At 38.9% G+C, this 21,359-nt stretch overlaps 1 protein-coding gene across 2 annotated transcripts in view; it reads left to right on the top strand.

Moving 5' to 3' along the window:
* CTNNAL1 (catenin alpha like 1) overlaps positions 1-21,359 on the top strand; it is a 193,054-nt gene that overhangs the window by 154,250 nt on the left and 17,445 nt on the right. For both annotated transcript variants that reach the window (XM_018570566.1, XM_018570567.1), the window contains exons 11-12: positions 6,686-6,836; positions 13,054-13,091. In XM_018570566.1, the coding sequence (XP_018426068.1) occupies positions 6,686-6,836; positions 13,054-13,091 (189 nt within the window). The remainder of the gene's footprint in view (positions 1-6,685; positions 6,837-13,053; positions 13,092-21,359) is intronic.

Raw genomic sequence — 21,359 nt, 5'->3', positions numbered from 1 at the left:
CACTTGCAGGCTATCTGCAAGTGTAATTTTACACAAGAGGGGCTGCATTTTGACAGCTGCTTCTGGTATGTAATAGATAGCAATTCCCACTTGTCATTTTGATAGCTGGTAATTGCCAGTAATAGCGATGGGGGGGATCAGCAGCAGGGGAAGAAAAGCAAAGTGTAAAGCATACGACCTGGAAACGTTAGTCTTTTAGTTTTCTATGTCAATATGTTGTATAACTACTTCCCCGACCGCCAAAATCTGGTTCCCTTAGGCTAATAGCAACTTGCCCAGGTCTAGAAGAGCCTAGGTCTGCTAGAGGCAAGTCAGCTGATATCTTTGAATCGTAAACTTGTATTTGCTTGGTCTGTTTTCCAAACATTTGGGAATATTCCTCTAAGTCGCAAATATTTTTTTTTACCGTTGGTATATATTGCTCAGAATGGCTTGCGTATTTCAGTACAGAACACTCTCTACCCTGTGTGTTGATAAAAAATTTGATGTTTCCAATGTAAAATCTGAGTCAGACTGGAAATAGGTGGTAGGGAGCCTGAAAGTTGCAAAATGTGAGCCAACAATCCATGGAATCCGTTGTCAGTGTAGCTGCTGGCCCAAGGACAGGAATGCATATTATTAAGCCTGTATGCATGCCATTTCAGAGTACATATGTGAAGCTGTGTGTTACAATACATATATTTGGGGAATATGCTTATTATTCTGTGTAAAAACACAGTTGTTGCTGGTCTTGCTTTTATAGTCACCACATACATGCATTAGGATAAATATTAGGTCTTTTATAGGACTGGGTTCACACTGTTGCACTCCAGTATATACATTACCATGCCATTCATTCTTAATGCTATGTTCATGCACCTGTGTTGCAGTGCACCACAACAGGCCGTAATCACTGCCATGTGTTGTGGTGCACTGAATTACAGAAAAATAGTGCGTGCATCATTTTTGGTGCGCTTTAGTGCAAAAAAAAAGCCCATGTGTTAACATGCATGTGTTTACGCACCACAACAGTGTGAATCCAGCCTTGCAGTGCTTAGAAATTGAGATAGAATTCTTAATGACTGAGGTAGCCTACTCGTATGGCTTTTTCCTTATTACCATCAGAAGTTCCTGCAGCACATAAGCGTATACAGTACTAATATATTTGCATTATTGATCTATGGTTTCCAAAGATGTTTAGACTAGGGATGCACCGATTACCATTTTTTCAGGACCAAGTATGCGTGCCGATACCAATTACCAATGCCTTTTTTTTGTCATCTGACAGTTTTTTTAAAAACAATACAGACTTATGATTTTAGAATTTTATTTGGGGGGGGGGGGGGTCCGTGGCGGTGCCATCCCCACGCCCCCTCCCCAAAATGCAAGGGGAAGTTTCTCAGCGATTTCCGGTGCGTTCCAGCAGCTACCGCTCTGGAAAGCACACGCTTTCGGTGTGAACAAGGCCTTAGGTTTCTTCAATTGATGTCATCTGCAAACCAAAGGTCACACCTCTGAACTACATGAATGGAATAGTAAATACAATGTAACACATTGTTGCATTATAATACTCAATGACACTTGCAGGCTATCTGCAAGTGTAATTTTACACAAGAGGGGCTGCATTTTGACAGCTGCTTCTGGTATGTAATAGATAGCAATTCCCACTTGTCATTTTGATAGCTGGTAATTGCCAGTAATAGCGATGGGGGGGATCAGCAGCAGGGGAAGAAAAGCAAAGTGTAAAGCATACGCCCTGGAAACGTTAGTCTTTTAGTTTTCTATGTCAATATGTTGTATAACTACTTCCCTGACCGCCAAAATCTGGTTCCCTTAGGCTAATAGCAACTTGCCCAGGTCTAGAAGAGCCTAGGTCTGCTAGAGGCAAGTCAGCTGATATCTTTGAATCGTAAACTTGTATTTGCTTGGTCTGTTTTCCAAACATTTGGGAATATTCCTCTAAGTCGCAAATATTTTTTTTTACCGTTGGTATATATTGCTCAGAATGGCTTGCGTATTTCAGTACAGAACACTCTCTACCCTGTGTGTTGATAAAAAATTTGATGTTTCCAATGTAAAATCTGAGTCAGACTGGAAATAGGTGGTAGGGAGCCTGAAAGTTGCAAAATGTGAGCCAACAATCCATGGAATCCGTTGTCAGTGTAGCTGCTGGCCCAAGGACAGGAATGCATATTATTAAGCCTGTATGCATGCCATTTCAGAGTACATATGTGAAGCTGTGTGTTACAATACATATATTTGGGGAATATGCTTATTATTCTGTGTAAAAACACAGTTGTTGCTGGTCTTGCTTTTATAGTCACCACATACATGCATTAGGATAAATATTAGGTCTTTTATAGGACTGGGTTCACACTGTTGCACTCCAGTATATACATTACCATGCCATTCATTCTTAATGCTATGTTCATGCACCTGTGTTGCAGTGCACCACAACAGGCCGTAATCACTGCCATGTGTTGTGGTGCACTGAATTACAGAAAAATAGTGCGTGCATCATTTTTGGTGCGCTTTAGTGCAAAAAAAAAGCCCATGTGTTAACATGCATGTGTTTACGCACCACAACAGTGTGAATCCAGCCTTGCAGTGCTTAGAAATTGAGATAGAATTCTTAATGACTGAGGTAGCCTACTCGTATGGCTTTTTCCTTATTACCATCAGAAGTTCCTGCAGCACATAAGCGTATACAGTACTAATATATTTGCATTATTGATCTATGGTTTCCAAAGATGTTTAGACTAGGGATGCACCGATTACCATTTTTTCAGGACCAAGTATGCGTGCCGATACCAATTACCAATGCCTTTTTTTTGTCATCTGACAGTTTTTTTAAAAACAATACAGACTTATGATTTTAGAATAGTGGCGGATCACCAGGGCCCGGTCGCAGCGGCAATACTGCTTGTTCTGCCACTGACTCCCAAGCTGTAGCGGGACTACAAATACCAGCAATACATTACACAACAATGCAGAATACCAACAGCTATAGAGAACTACAAATCCCAGCTGCGTGTAGGGGTCCGGCCAGGGCTGTGCGGGCGAGTGCGATCTCACCAGGGCTGTGCAGGGGGCGGCGGGAAAAAGGAGATGTTTGGTCGGATCGGCTCTGTAAACATCTGCTTTTAGAGTCTGGGCATTTTTTTCACAGTACCAGTACTCGTGAAAATGCCCCGTATCGGCATCAATACTGGTATCTGTGCATCCCTAGTTTAGACCTTCTTCTTATTCCTTTTTTTTTTTTTTACTGATTCACTTTACATCTCTCACTGGAGCTTTATGGGGTTAAGATAGCATAGTGTTTTGGCTGTATGAACTAGTTTCCAATTATATAAACCAATAATTTACTGCTACCTAATTAGAACTGATTTTCTGCAAGCTGGAATTAAAGTATATGTGTGTAAAAAGCATGGCCTAGTAATAGAGGTGTAAAGTGTTTCCCTGTTTCTTTTCCAAGGAAAAGTTTCTGAAAATTGTTTTAAAAATGCAGCGTAGAGTACTTTTACAAATCGAAAGTCATTTTGTTACACTGGAAACATGAAATGCACTGTGCATAAAAGCAATAGGGGGAATATATCAAAACTAGAGCAGACAGAATCTGGAGCAGTTGCTCATGGCAACCAATCAGCATCTCGCTTCAGTTTGCTCATGTAAGATTTGAAAATGAGACAGAGAAGCTGATTGGCTACAGTGTAAATCTGCTCCAGATTTTGTCTGCTCCAGTTTTGATAAATTCCCTCCATTATGCGTTAAATAGACATCCAGCTTATTCAGTAAAAAAAAAAAAATATGCTTTTTGTAAAACTTAATTTTTTTTTGTTACAAATGGAATAAAACGTTAAGAACATTTCCACTGTACATGAGAACCAGTAACCACTCCCCTCTCCCTCAAAAGCAACATGAGCAAGAAACCATCAACATAAAAAAAACAGACCTGCCCCTCAGCACTAACTGCAAATAATAAAGTTAAGTAATTGGCATTATTTGTGCCAGTAGGATATGGACACATGGCATTGGGGGGTGTAATGAACACCTCAATATTTAAGCTCCATAGCGAGGTTTAACGTTGGAGTGGTGCTTTAAAAAAAATTAAATTGAGAAAAGGAAACAAAGACATAACATACATGCAATTTAATCTCTCATTTTCTGAACTACTGCTATCATTTTCCATTTCTTCTTCCTCCTTCATATTGTAATTTTTCTTATGGACTTCTAAAAAACTCAGTGACATTAAAACCCTCAGATTTTTTTTAACATAAACCAATACTGTAATGTGTGCCTTACTGTAATCCATGGTTGTTTCCCTTCTCTTTGCTGCTCTTCCTTTTAAATCTGTATCTGTTCTCATGCTTGGGGAGAACTTCCCTTTGCAGCGGAGTGCCTCTTCCTGTAGTGCTGGCTCAGGTGCAAACCTACACACAGACACCATGTAGCCATTCCAGAGACAAGGCAGTCTGCTGCAAAACAGAAGTTCTGCCCAGTATGAGAACAGATACAGATTTAAAAGGAAGAGCAGCAAAGAGAAGGGAAACAACCATGGATTACAGTAAGGCGCACATTACAGTATTGTTTTATTATTTCCACTGTACATGAGAACCAGTAACCACTCCCCTCTCCCTCAAAAGCAACATGAGCAAGAAACCATCAACATAAAAAAAACAGACCTGCCCCTCAGCACTAACTGCAAATAATAAAGTTAAGTAATTGGCATTATTTGTGCCAGTAGGATATGGACACATGGCATTGGGGGGTGTAATGAACACCTCAATATTTAAGCTCCATAGCGAGGTTTAACGTTGGAGTGGTGCTTTAAAAAAAATTAAATTGAGAAAAGGAAACAAAGACATAACATACATGCAATTTAATCTCTCATTTTCTGAACTACTGCTATCATTTTCCATTTCTTCTTCCTCCTTCATATTGTAATTTTTCTTATGGACTTCTAAAAAACTCAGTGACATTAAAACCCTCAGATTTTTTTTAACATAAACCAATACTGTAATGTGTGCCTTACTGTAATCCATGGTTGTTTCCCTTCTCTTTGCTGCTCTTCCTTTTAAATCTGTATCTGTTCTCATGCTTGGGGAGAACTTCCCTTTGCAGCGGAGTGCCTCTTCCTGTAGTGCTGGCTCAGGTGCAAACCTACACACAGACACCATGTAGCCATTCCAGAGACAAGGCAGTCTGCTGCAAAACAGAAGTTCTGCCCAGTATGAGAACAGATACAGATTTAAAAGGAAGAGCAGCAAAGAGAAGGGAAACAACCATGGATTACAGTAAGGCGCACATTACAGTATTGTTTTATGTTAAAAAATCTGAGGGTTTAATGTCACTTTAAGGTTTGCATGGATTGAAACAAACTTTGCTACCCTTTCACATGGCAGTTTGTTTCTTGATTTGGTATGAATATTACCAAACATAGACCAGATTCTTTGACATGCAGCAGCAGAAGATGCAGGAATCTGCAGTAAGCGAGATGTAAGAGGTGTCATAGGTTGTGTTTTGAGAGACCTTGCCACCATGATACAGGAGGGATATGTTTTGCAGAAATATTATGCTGTGATTGGAGAGAACATTAATGGGAATCACTCAGATAAAGGTTATAAAAATAAACTAATTTGTCAGAGGAAAGAAACTATAATCTAACATACATCAATAATCACCCACTGTACGAGGTACAAGATGGAGCCCACAAGCAAACTCAACTAAGACCTTTTCCCTGCAGTGCCCCCAGGAGGCAGGAATCAATATTTCTCTTATTTGAGAATTCCATTCAGTATAGTGTACTTGAATTGTATTCCAGGATTTGCCTGTCTTCAACTGAGAGAACTTGCAATGATTTGAGACTTTACATAAAGTCTTTCATTGAGGTCTTCATGTTGTATAGTTTGAATACCATGTCATAGACCTATTTATCATTGCAAAAGAACATATTCCACACTCCATATTGTTTTTCAATTTTTCCGGGGAAAAATAAACCGCCATTGAAAATGTTTTCAGTTTAAAATGTTTCAGTTTTTATTTTCCAAGCCTTCCCATCTCTAAATACAACCTGTCACTTATGGAGCAAAGGCTTCTATTATGATAAATCACAATGTAAGTACAAGTGGGAACTCCACTTAAAGTGACACTAAACTCAGAAGTTAAATGTTAAAAATGCATTAAAATACCTTAACTTTTAACAAAAATGTATCTTATTTGTGTATCACTCAGCTGTACATCCTCAAATAATCGCTGAATTTATGTTTACACTGTCCTTCCTTCTGGAGGGTGGCTACTTTTGTTCCTCATGGTCCCTGTGTGTGTTGGAAAGTAGCCACCACTCCAGGTTTGCTTCCCTGATAGACTACAATCTCACATTTAGTTTACTAATTTGTATTGTGATTGTAGTCCATCCCTGGGGCAAGTTTGGAGCGTTGGCTATTTTACAATACACACAGGGACCATGAGGAACAAAAGTAGCCACCCTCCAGAAGGAAGTGCAGCACAAGTCAGAAATGATTTGAGGATGTACAGCCGAGTGATACACAAATAAGATAAATTTTTGTTAATAGTTAAGGTACTTGAATGCATTTTTAAGGTTTAGTTCCTGAGTTTAGTGTCACTTTAATTCTTTCGGGAATTCTGTTTGATTTTTCAATACAAATATCCTTTCTGGTTTCAGCTTTCCATATTTTGTGTGTTTCAGATTATGTCGGCAGCAGAGACTTTGGCGCTTCATCCAACTAGTAAGATTGCTAAAGAAAACTTGGATGTGTTTTGTGAAGCCTGGGAGTCACAGCTAAGTGACATGTCCATTTTGGTGCGTGAGATTAATGATGTGTTTGAAGGGAGACGAGGTAAGAAAGATGATCAGGATTATCTGTTGGGTACAGTCTATCTGACCCCACAGTAGGGGGCACTTGATGGGTGTGAAATCGTTATTAAAAGTAATGGTTTGGTAAACATTTACACAAACCTAATGTTATATATATATACACAAGTAGATGGCAGTGGTAATAAATGTTTAGTTTAGGTGTTTTTGCTGCGGTGAATCACTTGCATAGTAAATGTCAGCTTTTAAAAAAAGGTTACAGAAACTTAGTACTAGGGCATTAGACTAAATAAATTATAAGCTCAGAATGTTTATAGAAAACCATCAGATTAGCTCAAGCAAATGGTTCAGATATGTAATTAGACAATATTTTGAGCAGTTTTTTTCCTTTAGCGCAAAATGTCTGAAGCAATTTTTAACTAACATTTATTTTTATGTTTTTTTGTAAAGGAACAATTTTTTGCTTAGAATGGTTAAGGAAACCATCAGATTAGCTCAAGCAAGAGATTCAAATATATAATTGGACAATATTTTAAGCTGTGTTTTTTTCCTTTAGCGCAAAATGTCTGAAACAATTTCTTTAGCCTGCACAGATAGACCATGAAATTACTCTTTGGAGAACAAGCCTGTTAATACGCTTCCTTTTAAAAACTGATGTTCTGTAGATTCTGGTTTCATTGAAAATGACTAGCATTCGCTAGATTTAGTTTAAACGGTTATTGCAACTAAAGCTGAAAATACAGTATTCATTAATGTTGTAGGAGCTTAACTTTGTTACAGGGTGAATGTGAATTAACAGTCTAAGGCCTCATGCAGAGGGTACAATCGGTGTGTGCTATATTTTTCTAATATCTTCCAGTATGGGATTTGTTTTCATACAACCACTCTACAAAAATGCATGCTTCCTTTTAGATTCTTCCTAAATGGTTCCAGTAAACTAACATTTCAATAGTTAGGACTCATTTAAAAACCCAACAGTTAAAACCACATATGCATTGCATTCCATTGAAACAGGCAGACTTCCTAAATAAAAGTTCTGTTAAATAGAAGTGAAGGCCAGGAGGAGAGCTCTGTGATTGGAAGAGAATCAATCTTTTGACTAACTCTCCATCAATCAAAATGGTCTCTCTGCTATATTAAGCAGCGAAAACTCTGTGGAACAGATAACACTATCTGCTTTCCATTTGTAATGAGCCCCTAGTGAAGGAAAAGTTTTTTTGTTTTGGTGTTGCCTGTTAATCCCTTTAGCCTAAAGCTGGCCATACATTTATAGATTATCTGTAGATTTTCTATGGTCAGTTGGAAAAAATGCAACAGATTCTTACATCTATGCTAAACTCTGTGGATGGCGGAATCTCCCGCTGGGCCAAGCTTCAGTATCTTGCTTGTCGGCCCCGCTGGCTGTCAAAATACCTGAACAATCTGACTGGATGCAGGCATTGTTCAGATATTTTGAGAGCTAGTGGGGCCAACTAGCAACATACTGAAGCTTGGCCCAGAGGGAGATTCCTCCATCCACACAGTCTAGCGTAGATGGGGGGAATCTGTTGCACTTTTTCTATCTGACCATAGAAAATCAGCAGATAATCTATAGGTGTATGACCAGTTTAAGATCCCCTCTGGCTTATATTATTCTTTTCACAACTCCACTTAAACCCATGGTCCATGCTGTATTAGTCAACAGACTTCTTGCTATTCACTGTTGCAATTGCCACCCAAATATGCGCTTTTGAGCTGCTGCTAGGCCAGTATGGCGCTTCTCACCTACCTCAATCTATCTTTAGCATTAGCTACCTGCTATATTCCAATCTAATCATAATCTTTGATACACACACATTGGCATCTAAATGTGTACACAAAATAATTGACCCTGTAGTTTAAAAAAATACCCACCCACACTTCCCAATATTAATGTATGGAATGATTCCACATACAAAAAAATTTTCATTAACCCCATGTTTCCTATAGTACTAATTATGTTGAGACTGTACAGTATACTGGATAGGGATTATTTACCACGTGCTGCTTTTTTAAATTAAATAAGGAAGGCTACCTATTTGAAAACTTTGTATAAAATCAATATCCAGAATTTTTCCTGGCTTTTTTAAAATAATGTATTATTATTATTATTATTATACCATGATCCTTAGCAGGAAAAGTCTGCTATTTCCCCCTATGGCATAATCTCCCCACTTGTGGGGGGAGCAGGTGCAGCTACTGGTGGCTTAGTTCTTTTTGATTAAGGCAGACCCCAGAACTACATCTTTGATAAGCCCTTTCCCAACAGACAGTGGGGTTGATTTACCAAAGGCAAATATGCTGTTAACTTTCCAAGGGAATTTGCACTTTGTAAGGGAATGTTCCCTTAACTCAGTGAATGAAGTGAAGCTCTGCTGACTTCCATTGTCCAATCACATGCAAGCAAAGATAGTTTTCTTTTCTTTTTTTTATTCCATGCCCGTGATTGGGTATTCTTCACCACATTCACATAGGTGTAACCTAAATAGCCTATCTAGTAGATTATCCCTGTTTGTGGGTAGGCTATTGAGAGTCAAAGCAGCAGCATTGCTGTACTGGATTGACAGACTGCAGCATACATCTCATAAGCCTCCCGCTAAACCTCCTATAATGAAGAACCTAAAGAAAGTTGTTTGCCCTTTTTTTTATATGGTACAGTGTTACTAGAGTTTGTACATAACATTTGCTTTATTTAAAAAAATGTTCCTTTAAGTGGGATTGATTGGAGATGAAGAGAACTGGATTTATCAACCCAAAGCTTGCAGTTTTAGGCATTTGTTTATTTCCATCAGGAGTAATGCTCAGTAATAATACTACTTAACATTTTTACTTTTACTATCACTACCTGCTGCTTACTGTTTAATTTTAATGGATTTTGTGTTCTTTTATTACAAGAAAATGCAGGGCACTGACAAGTATAATTTATATAAATAAACATGACTGCCAGTGCAGTCACCTCACATGAAGTATTTCAACCTAGTGATTACTTTCCATGTCAGATAATGTGCTCTTACTCGACTGCAATTATTCTAGAGTGAGTAAATTATGCTTCCATTTTTACGTCTCATTGCACAGGAATCTGTGTGTGAGCAAAATATAAATTAAGACAACAACTTGTTCAATGAATGCAATATTAAAGCTGACATTTCTTCCCTTAACAGACGTACTTCAGAAATATTTCCACACTGTTCTTATATTGTACACTTTTATTTTCTGCAGAAAACCATAGCAAGTATGCAGTGCTTTGCATAACGTTTTACCCCCTTGAACATTTTTACATTCTATAGTGTAACAGCCTGAAATTTCAATGGATTTAGTTTGGATTTGATATCACTGATCTTCAAATTGGCCCATAATGTTAGACTGGAAACTGTTCGCAGGCCATGTTATTTCAATGAATTGGGGCTGGGCATGACCCAGCTGTCTTGGTCCATGTTGGGATGAATGACAGAATACATGGAAGATGGAGGATCCTTAAAAATCAATTTAAAGAACTAGGTTGCAAGCTGAAGGGAAGGACCTCCAAGGTAATATTCTCTGGAATATTGCCTGTGCCATGCGCAACGCAGGACAGACAGCGGGAGCTTAGAGAACTAAATGCATGGCTGAAGACCTGGTGTAGGAGGGAAGGCTTTGGGTTTCTAGAGCACTGGGCCGACTTTTCATTGGGGTACAACCTATATGCTAAAGATGGTCTGCACCTAAATGGAAGGGGGGCTGCTGTGCTAGAGGAGAGGTTCATGGGAGGGTTGGAGGAGTATTTAAACCAGGATTAAGGGGGAGGGAAGGATGGAATATAATGGGGCAGATATGGCAAACAGGGGTCAGGCTATAATGGAGTGTGGAACAGGGGAAGATGGGGTGAGGGAAATCAAACTGGATAATGAAATTCCCATGTTGCGCACACACATTGGAGATGATAGTACTGATTGTACTACAGCAAAAAATAGAGCAATTACAAGTGAAAAATTTAAAAATGGCTTGAATTGTTTGTTCGCCAATGCCAGAAGTCTGCACAGCGAAATGGGAGAATTGGAAGCTTTGGTGCATGAGGAGAATATCCCTTCTTTAGCACTGCAATGGTTTCTATAAGTGGATACACTAAAAGGTCACTGACCTTCAGTTGTTGCCGGTCTACAAATTCTGTATTGGGCAGGACTTCTGGAGATTAAGCATTCTCAGGAAAATGGCTTCAGTCGCAGTTTCTCGAAGTGTGGCTTGGTGTTCTTCTGGTCATAATAGTTCCTCCGTGAAGAAGTCCCCCTTTCGTAAGAGTTCTATCATGAGGTCCCCCTTGATTACTTTTGCCTCCTTTTTATTTTAATTTCCCCATTCACTCAAATGAGGAATCCATGATTTGTCAACAGAACACAATCATATATTTCTCACATCAGTGAATGCACGGCAACTGAAGACTCTTATAAACTGTTAACTCATATAATAATGATATGATAAACTTGGGTCAGAAAAACTGTTTTCAGAGATAAAATTGGGTCCCTGTTTGTCAGCTTCAAAGACTTCAGTTGCCATCCAATCACTATAGTGAGAAACTTATGATTGTGTCCTATGAACCAATCATGGATTCCTCATATGAGTTAATAGGGAAAATAAGAATATAAAGGCAGAGGCAAAAGCCATCAAGTGGAACTTTGACCAAAAGGGACTTTTCATTGCGGAACTACTGCGACCAGAGAAACACTTTGAGAGAGAGAGAGAGACTGCAACAAGAAGCCATTTTCCTAAGAATGCTTAATTGCCAAGAACTCCTGTTCCATACAGAACTTTGTGAACTAGAAACAATCAAAGCTAAGTAATTTTTTTGTGTATCCTCTTGTAGAAACCATTGCATGTGGTAGAGAAGGGTGGCATGTTCAGTTGTATTTATGACTGTAGCAGCCTGTATCACTTTTGTATTATTTTGTCCTGTAACAAAGTAGTTTTGTTCATGTAGCATTGTTGTAGAGTAAGGGCCGGTTCACACCACAAAATCTGCGTTCCAGAGCGTTCGGCCACTGGAACGGCCTGCTCCCTGCGTTCAGGGGCGGGAGGGGGTGTGGCGGTGCATTGATCGCACTGATGGCAGGGGGCATGGCTGCAGTGCCATTGACTTCAATGCACTACCATGCCCCCTCCCGCCCCTGAACGCAGGGAGCCGGCCGGCTTGCCTGGCCCTAAATGTATGTTAACAGGAAATACTACTGGGTCAGTTTCCTTGGTCTTACTGCAAGAATTAGACAAACAAATAGCTGTAAAAGTTTGCCTAGCAAAACACAAGGGCAGTGAGAGTTGAGGTCTAGTGCAGTTGATTTTGGAGTACCTTACTTCTGTTTGGTAATTGGATGCTGAGGGAAATTAAGGGAAAGGGGGTGATGGGAAGGGTCTTAGTTAAAGAGGCTGTTCTTTTAATGTAAAATTACTTCCTTTATGGAAATGTTTCTGATGGTTTCACTTTTTTACTTTGTGATGATCATTGTGCTAAATACATGCAATCACTAATCATGTAAATGTAATAATGCACCAATAAAATAGCATAGTGTAAAAAAAACTCAGATGCGAATATCTGGTGATAGAAATTTAAGACAGTTTGTTCTCAAAGATGTATAAGCATTAAAAATGATATTTAAGTTTATTAAATGAAAATCCCAAAATGTCCGAGCATGTATTTAAATATAAGAAGTCTCCAACCACAAGATGGTTCCAGTTTTGGCCTAAGCATTTTGGTAGTGTAGCGGCCAGTGGCACCCCTTCAGTACTTGTACATCATTGCAGGTTTCCTCAAGAGGTATAATGTAATCAAAACAATCCGTAAATGTGTTTTGCTTCATCTCAACATCTGCATGCCATTAAGTTGAATAAAAGTGACTTTTCAAAGAAAACTAACTGGTCCTTTAAAAGAGAAATGCAAAATGTGTATAAATTACATTAGTAAACCTGCATAATCTTGCTCTCTTGAACTTCTTGCAGTACATAGCAAATTGCAGTACCTTCTCAAATTGTGTGGTTTAAAGTACATTGAAAAGGTTTTGAAAATTCATGCAAGCCCACAAATTATATAAAGCCATTAAAATATACAAAGATACACTGTGTTATAACAACTGCAGTATATTTAAAAAATGCTTTGTGTATACATTGTTTAGACATTATTATTATTATTATTATTATAACAACAAAGTGTTACCAATGTATTCTGGCCTAATTGCAGACCTGGCTATTTTTTTTAACAGGTGAGAAACGTACGTATCTTTCTCTTCCAAGACCCGGGGTAAGTTCACATTCTATGAGACGATGTCTATAGTAAAGTGATCCGTTAATCCCTTTCACTAAAAATCACATTCAGCTCTGCATGCTGATATGAAATCGTTACATTAATTATTTAAATGAATATATATATATACATAGTTACAGTTTTTTTCAGTTCCTGGTCCTCTTAGGCATTAGTAATCTAGTCCATGCCTAAGAGATGCATCCTGGGAAGGTTACTTCACAGTGCATTGCTGGGAAATCACATCTGTAAACTGCAAAGTCTCATGAGATCTCAGGAAAAGCTTTTTTTCCCTCTGAAATGATGTGCATGGTCACATGTGCCAGAGTTCCAGGAAGTAAAGGGAGAGAGCTACATTTGCTCTAACTAACAGTGTTATTCACAAAAAAGTGAAGAGTTTGGAGAAGGCAGGAGAAGTGAACAATCTAGGCCGATTTGGAAAAGTCTCTAATTCAGCTCACTTTCCAGTTCTGCTATTTTGGCCTAGAATGTTCACTTCTCCTGCCTTCTCCAAACTCGTAACCCTGTAAAAATGGTCACTGTGAGAAGGATGGGAGGAAAAGAATATATAAGGCATGCAAATAATACAAAGTCTGCAATTATCTATAACTATCTTTATAGATTGTCATTACTAAACATTTTTTAAGGTGCCTTTGTTTGAATTTTACTGGTCCTCTAAGTGTTGCAAATCTATTTTGTTTCACATTTTCTTAAAGTGACTTTGTAAAGAAAACAATTCATATGAAAGCAAAATACCTTTTAATATATGGCATTACTGGGATTGTTATATTGTGTCACTGAAGTAATAGAGGTTTTAAATGTAATTCTCCTTGTGTGCTTTCTGCATTCCAGACACTCTTAATGATGCCGTCACTGCCTGTCGGGCAGACTGATTTTCTGCCTGACAGGGATAGCATAGTTCCCGGCCCATGTAATCAAGGAGAAGGCCAGAAAAAAAATGTTGGATTAGATGCAGCCCTCCACTTGATTTGTGTGGCCCATTTAGGGATAGACACTTTGACTTCCCATGATAGACGCCAAGGGGAAAGAACCAATAATAGGGGCTGATTAGCGTAAACTATGGATTAATAGGGGGTTAATTAGTTTTAAAAAAAACACTTTTGAATTTTACTAGTCGGGTTGCTTTAACTGATATCATATGCAGATCAAAGGTCACCTCGTACGATCTGCAGTTGAATGAAACAAAGTTAATACAAACATTAATGTCATTTTAAAATGTATTTCCACTTTTACAGTCAAATTTGAGAAAACTCCTCTATGTTTTGGTTATCATTCACACAGCATACCTATAAACAATTTTTAAAACGTTTTACCTTTTAGATCTGTCTGTGTAGCAGGCCTTTGTAAGCCTCTCACTCAATTATCAAGCGACAGGAAACTGACTGTCCCCATAAAAAGACTAGGGACAGACTGAGCTTCCTTTCAGTAACATGCACTGCTGCTAAATATTTAAGTCCTTGTTGAGGCAGATATTGTTCAAATCTAGTTTACAACTGAGAATGAGATTTGCCAGCACAGTGCAGAAAGGCATAATTATGTTAACCATAACCTGCCCAGCCCCCCCTCCCTTGCATTCCAGAGCAAAACTTTGTACAGAGAACAACTTTTCTTCCAGAATAGAGCATGTCTTGTGCAAACAGCAATATTAAAAAAAGAAACATTTTCTGTTTTACTTGTATTGAAACTAACTGGAAATCTCTCCACTTGGGACACAAACAGCGGTAAATAACTGGCATGTATTCTTTCTCTTCCCCATTCTTTGCAAAACAAACAAAAAAATAGCAGCAAATGGGGAACTGAGCATCTGTGGCCATGATATGGTCTGTTTCAAATGAAGTGAACAGTATGATGAAAAAATAAGTTCCATCAGGTGATCAGCATATTCCTTTTAACCCCTTATGTCAACGATAAAACAAATCCTAATGCCTGAACCCAGCTTTGCTACTTTGGTGCGTGCTAGTAAAACTGTACAAATCTTTGCAACTACTTAGTGTATCCAGGTAATTTGTGCCTTGTTTTGTTCAGGAATGAATCGGGCCTTTCTTTGTGTCCTGGTATTTTATTTATATTCATTTATAATTATTAATATTTATTGCCAAAGGAAACTGGCCCAAAATATTTTAAAAAATGTTTTTTAAATGTTAGCTGATGTTTTTCCATTACCATGATCCACCACCAAAAAGAAAACCCAAAATAAATTCTGTTATTCCTGATGTGCAAAGGGATACCGCATATGCACACATTTTTGTTGTGTGTACCATAGCAGGGCCCAGAAACAATACTGCGCGTTAGATTTAACTACCTAAAAGACTGCCGCGAACTCTGACATTGTCCTGAACATTAACCTGGATTGAGCCCTGGGCTAACTATTTTATCTTTTGGATTTTGTGTTTTTTTGCAGGCTTGTCTCCTAGAGAGCCTCCATTCTCTAGAGGAGATACATTGTATCTCTTTCCTCCCACAAAGGAGAAGGAGATAGAGGGGAAGATGTCTCTTACTAGTGATCACTGTGATTAACTATCACAGTGATTTTGTGATCAGGACCAAGTCCTCGCAGCTCCTGATTGTTAGTCTGAGACCAGGAGCTATTGGTAACAGGTTGGTTTCTGTGCTTAAGGCGCGGTTTAAGCGCCCTCCCGGAGCAAAAACATGCCGCAAATGCGCAGTGCCAAGGAAGAAAGCACAATTCTGTGATGCCGTATATATGTGTTATGCTGGCAGGAACAGGTTAATATCATTAGCCAACTTGTGCTTTACCTCACAGATGCTGAAACGGAATATTTTACGCTTACTTGAGAAATCATAGGCAGTATGTTTGTAGCTATTGGGTTTATTATGTTCCAAGTGCTTTCAAGTTTAATAGTTTTTAGCCAACGTGTCACTTTAGGGGGAAATTGACACTTTTTTCCACTTAGTCTTGGTAGACATATATAAAACAAAGTTCTGGATATAAAATGTTATGAAGATCCTGTTTAAATTGCATGACATGTCTGAAAAGTATTCCTTTCATGTATGCCTTCTCCTCAAAGCAATGTACTCTGTAATGAGAAGTGCTTCAAACCATGCATTGGTTTCAAGCGTTATCAAGCCTTTAATCATTTTAATTTGGATTAAAGTAATTTACATTGAACGCAAGAATCTTCCCCATTTTGCTTACAGCATCACATTCGCCTGTCCTGTGACATGTTGAAAAATGCATGTATCACAACAAGGGGGTATGTTGATTTCAAGTGTTAACCAAACCATCTGGAAACACATGCATGAGCTGCAGAGCAAGTTAATCCTTGTCAAAAGGAAATCTGATCAGCAGATGCATAAAAAAATGAACATTAGTTATAATAGTGTAATCCTGTGGCTATAATTGAAGAATAGGAATGAGTATTTCAAACTAGGGACCGTTATCTATGGAATTAATGCAACACAGGTTTCTACTACTTTTTATAGGGGTTTTTTTGTTTGTTTGTTTTTTTAGAACAAGGTACATCCAAAGCTAAAACCTCTTCTTTTTTTTCTTTTTTTTTTGGACAGAGTAGGGAGTGATTAAAACTAGGGATGAGCTTGGGTTTGGACTGAACCCAAGCTAATTCGAACCTGGAAGAAATTCATCAGCCCCGCCCCAATCAGTTGCAGGTTCAAACCTTCAGCTTATCCACAGTGAAAACCCATCAGGTTTTGATTGCTGTTTGTGCTCCATTGGAGAGATTTCCTTTCTTTATCATAATTATTCACATTGGAATGTATAGCCTCTATATCTGTTCAAGAGCTCAAACTTGGATTATTCCTCACTTTAAAGGTGCCCATAAACCTTACGACCATCGCAAGACTTTTTTCTTGCGATGGTCGTAAGCTTAATAAAAGCTCGTACGATCTGCCCAACTTGGACAGGCAGATCGTACTTGCGAACATCGAAAGCGGGCGGGCTTCCAATGACCGCAGTGAGGGGCGGGCTTCTGATCACTGCAAACGGGCAGTGTGCGCACACCGGCCCGTTCGGCAGTTGTCGAACAAGCAGGCAGATTTAACAGCCTTTGAACGTGGGATGATTGTTGACGCTCGGAGCCATGGAGCGAGTATCAGCAAAACAGCAGAATTCGTTAAATGTCTTGCTTTTCAATACACTTTGTCCAACTGTCAACAAGCTTTTCTATTCCCTCATTAAAACATGTTTTAGGCAGAGCTGCGAGCCACAAATGCACCACTGTCTTCACTTCTTCATCAGAGGTGAATCTTGGTCCTCGAAGGCCTACTTTCAGGGGACCAAACAGGTGAAAGTCCAATGGAGCAAGATCAGGACTATAGGTGTATGCTCAATGTTGTCATCAGCGTCCGGCTTCTTCTTGATGGCTAACCCTTGTGTGACCTTCCTTGAACATCTCTATCCATTTATACACACTTCTTTGCGACAAAACACTTTCTCCATACTGCGCACAAAGTCTTCGATAAATAACTGCACCAGGCACACCCTCAGACCACAAAAAAACAAATCAATGCACACTGCTCTTTTTACGTGCAAATCACAAGTGGGGCATCCATTTTTTTTTCACACACCGCAGTTACAAATGAACTGACGTATCACATAACCCTGGAGAGACAGTAGCCTTGAATGGAAGGAGCTGATAAGACAGTGTGGCAAACAGAAGTTTTAATATTACCGGAATGCGGATAATTTCTGATATTATTTGTGTGTGTCTTACACTAACCACTAGTTTTTAGACGCTAATCCACTCGGAACTAAGTGCACTGAGCTACTTAGAGGAACTTTACCCATATATTTAAAATAACAACAAAGGAACCTTTAGAAAAGTTTAGAAATTACAATCTTTAAACAGATACTTCTAGATAATTGCAGACTTTTTATTCTTTGCATACCTTGTTTTTCTTTGCTTCCCCAGTCTTCTGACAGTGGCCATGTTTGCTAAGGGCAGGTTCCTAGATCTCCCTTTACTTCCTGGAACTCTGGCACATGTGACCATGCACATCATCTCAGGGGAGGAAAATGTCCCTGAGATCTTGTGAGATTACAGATTAGATGTTCCAGCAATGCACTGCTGATGTGACCTTCTCAGGATGCAATGCTTGGGCACATTACATCATTTGTTTCAAAGTGGACCAGGAAGTAGAAAAAAAAGAAATTGTAAGTAAAATAAGAATATGTTTAGCTAATGAATGTAAGATGATTTCATACCAGCATGCAGAGCTGTATGCCAATGTGATTTTTAGTCAAAAACACCAACTACTAGGGAAGTGCATGTGTGGTACTTACCATATGCTACTAGGATAGTGATACTGCATATATTATAGTGACCTACCAGATTGGGTTTTGCTGTGTATTACACACTTGGGTTTTGCTGTATATTATCCATTTGGAAATGTTGTATGTGAACTATTGCATTGTGCATACCTACTGTAAGGACCACAAATCCTGATTGCCATCTTTACTATCTGTGGGTTGGAGGCAACCCACAGACTTGCAAATATAAGATTACTGATTACCTCCCTTTGACATATGTTCAATAAACCAAGTAGCTCCAATTTTAGTGGGAGCTGAAATGTTTCTCATCTCTGTCCTTCATGGAAAAATACAAAAACTACTAAAAATGACAGGAACAAAGGATGATGTATATATTTAGCTTTATAGGTAATAAATTATAAAGCACATTCTGTGCGTCATCCTACTTGCAAGTAGTTTCTCTTCTGTAGTTTAAGATTTACCAACTTTTCTATACTGGCAAGCCAAGTTTCTTTCTTTTCATTTTTGTATCCTCTAGTCACCAAATTATCTCACATTGATTTACAATTACAAAACATTACAATGAGAGGATCTTGGAGGCTCTTGAGTTAAAACAAAAAAAAGTTTGTTTTTCAAATATTTACCAGTTTAACCTTGCTCGTTCTCATCACTAGCTGTTCACACAGTCATTTTGTTTCCAGGTTCATGAAATCATCCCAGTCCTTATCTATTCTCAGAATGATTGCTTATGTAATAAAGTATACAAAATCTTCATGGTTTCAACTGGGAGAACAGGCAATTTTGAAAAATGCGCTTCTGTTTTCATTTGATGGCTTTCAGTGTATTACTGAATACAGTAATGACCATTCTTGATATTATATTTCACAAGAAAACTACCCTGTCCGAAGAATCTAATAAAAGTATATTTATCTGTATGGTAAAATTGTAGCATGTTTGAGAAGTGCTATAATTGTGATTTGCTTCTCTAGAACCCTTTCTTTTTGACATCCTTTTCTGTATTCTTATAAATAAGTTAGAGGACACCAAGTACATGCAAGTTGTTTGGCTCCACTTTGTGTAGTTGTATTTTCTGAAGTAAAGTGGGTTCAAAGTGTTATGGAGCGTCTCACCTTGCAAAATGTAGTCTTATTTCATACTGTGTTCATTTCTTGTGCAGTTCAACAAGTATGATGTATTGAATCGAGTTAGATTGTGTTACAAAATTAAATGGACTTGACTGCTGCACTAACTCCTATGACAGGTGAATCATTCTGATTCACTAGATCACTCCAGTAACCGCCAAGCACATCACTATCATTAATTAATTGTGCTCAGAGGAATTACTGCCCTATTTATCAATCACATGTCGGCTACTGTGGGGAGAAAATGATTGTCAGATATTTTCCAGACATAAAATCCATAGCTACATGCTCCAAGGGATCCTAAGCCCTCACACTGACGCAGCGCTCTGATTTAAAGCACACTACAAATTGTAAGCACTTATATTGAATAGTAAAAGGGGAAAAAAGCCGAATAGCAACAAATTTAGGCTTACTTGAAGGCGTTCTAAAGTCTCAGCATATAGCCTATTATAACATCAGCATTGTAATAGTAATACATACTAGTTTTTGATAATGCAATCAAAGCTTACTTGAAAGAAATACCTTTTAATGTATTGAGTGCTGCCTTCCGTCTGCTTAACACGTTCAACATTCCCAGTGTGCTTTGCATCTCTTTTCCTGCTGCTTGATGTGATGCAATACCAATTTCTCAGGATTTCTAATAATGATATACCATTGTGGGAAGTTCAGACTTTGAGTTGTATTTCAGACAGCCAGGTTAACTAGAGTTGTGACACAAGGAAGTGCATATTCGCAGGGCTGAGTAAAATGGTGTCACTGAATTGATAAAGTGCATCCTATGGGCATCTTCAATATGTATGTTTACAAACGTCTAGATCTATATGGTTATTGGGAGTGGGTTAGAAGTGGCCAACGACTGGACACTGGAAAATGCTCCGTTCACCCAGAGATATTTCAGGACCTTTGTCTCAGGTGGTGGAGGCCGGACATTAACCTCCGGGCCTCCAGGTTCATCAACAAACTGGACAAGCCTAATCTAAGTCTTCCCTACTCTAAAATGCTTGCCTTACCTGCCTTGCAGGATCCAGATAGCGGCATTCTGGTGATCCTTATTGCTCCCAGCTAGCTCAGGATGGTAGCTGGACAAAGGTAAACTCCTGGAAGACTCTCTGTGGGCATTTCTGGATCATCCAGACCTCTGATCCAAGAACCGATATTCCACTCTGCTTGGTTGCTGGTTTTAATGGCCTGGCTGTCATTCCTACACTTCTGAAAGCTAGAACGTCGACCTTCCACAGTGATAGCATCACAGCTGGAAGGATTATTTTGCTTCATGCCAAGAATGAATCCATGGGACGTGTAATCTCTATTAATGGCCACATTTCTGCCTTTGCAATTCTCTTCCAGAGACCTTGACTGTAAATTAAAGCTTTTGTGCAGGGAATCACTTGTGTTGTTCCTCCAGTACACACTCTGGTGACTCAGTGAGACCTCATCTTCATTCTGTCAGTACTGCAGAAGCCAACCTTTGAACTTCTTTGAGATGTCCCACTGGCCCAAATTTCTTGCAAAGTATCCTTCCTCATCATCACTTCTATCAGGTGTGTTTTTATGAATTGGTGGTCTTGAATTGTAAAGATCCCTTTCTAGTTATCCACAAGGATAAGGTAGTACTGAGGCCTAGGGCCTCCTTTCTTCTTTCCACTTTAATCAGGACATTGTCCTACCATCCTTATGTCCTGCACATCCTAAAGATGTTTCTCTCCACTGTTTGGATATTGTTTGGGCTACTACTTCCATCCGCAAGTCTGACTCCCTCTTTGTAATTTCTGGGTGTCCTGATATGGGGCAGTATCTTCTTTCAATATCACTAGGTGGATTTGGCCTACCATCCTCAGGCCCATGAGCTGATAAGTAAAGTATCCCCCCCCCCCC

The sequence above is a fragment of the Nanorana parkeri genome, unplaced genomic scaffold (assembly GCF_000935625.1).
Source record: "Nanorana parkeri isolate BGI_ZX_2015 unplaced genomic scaffold, ASM93562v1 scaffold1558, whole genome shotgun sequence".
NCBI classification, from domain to species: domain Eukaryota; kingdom Metazoa; phylum Chordata; class Amphibia; order Anura; family Dicroglossidae; genus Nanorana; species Nanorana parkeri.
This window is presented reverse-complemented; position numbering and strand designations above follow the sequence as displayed.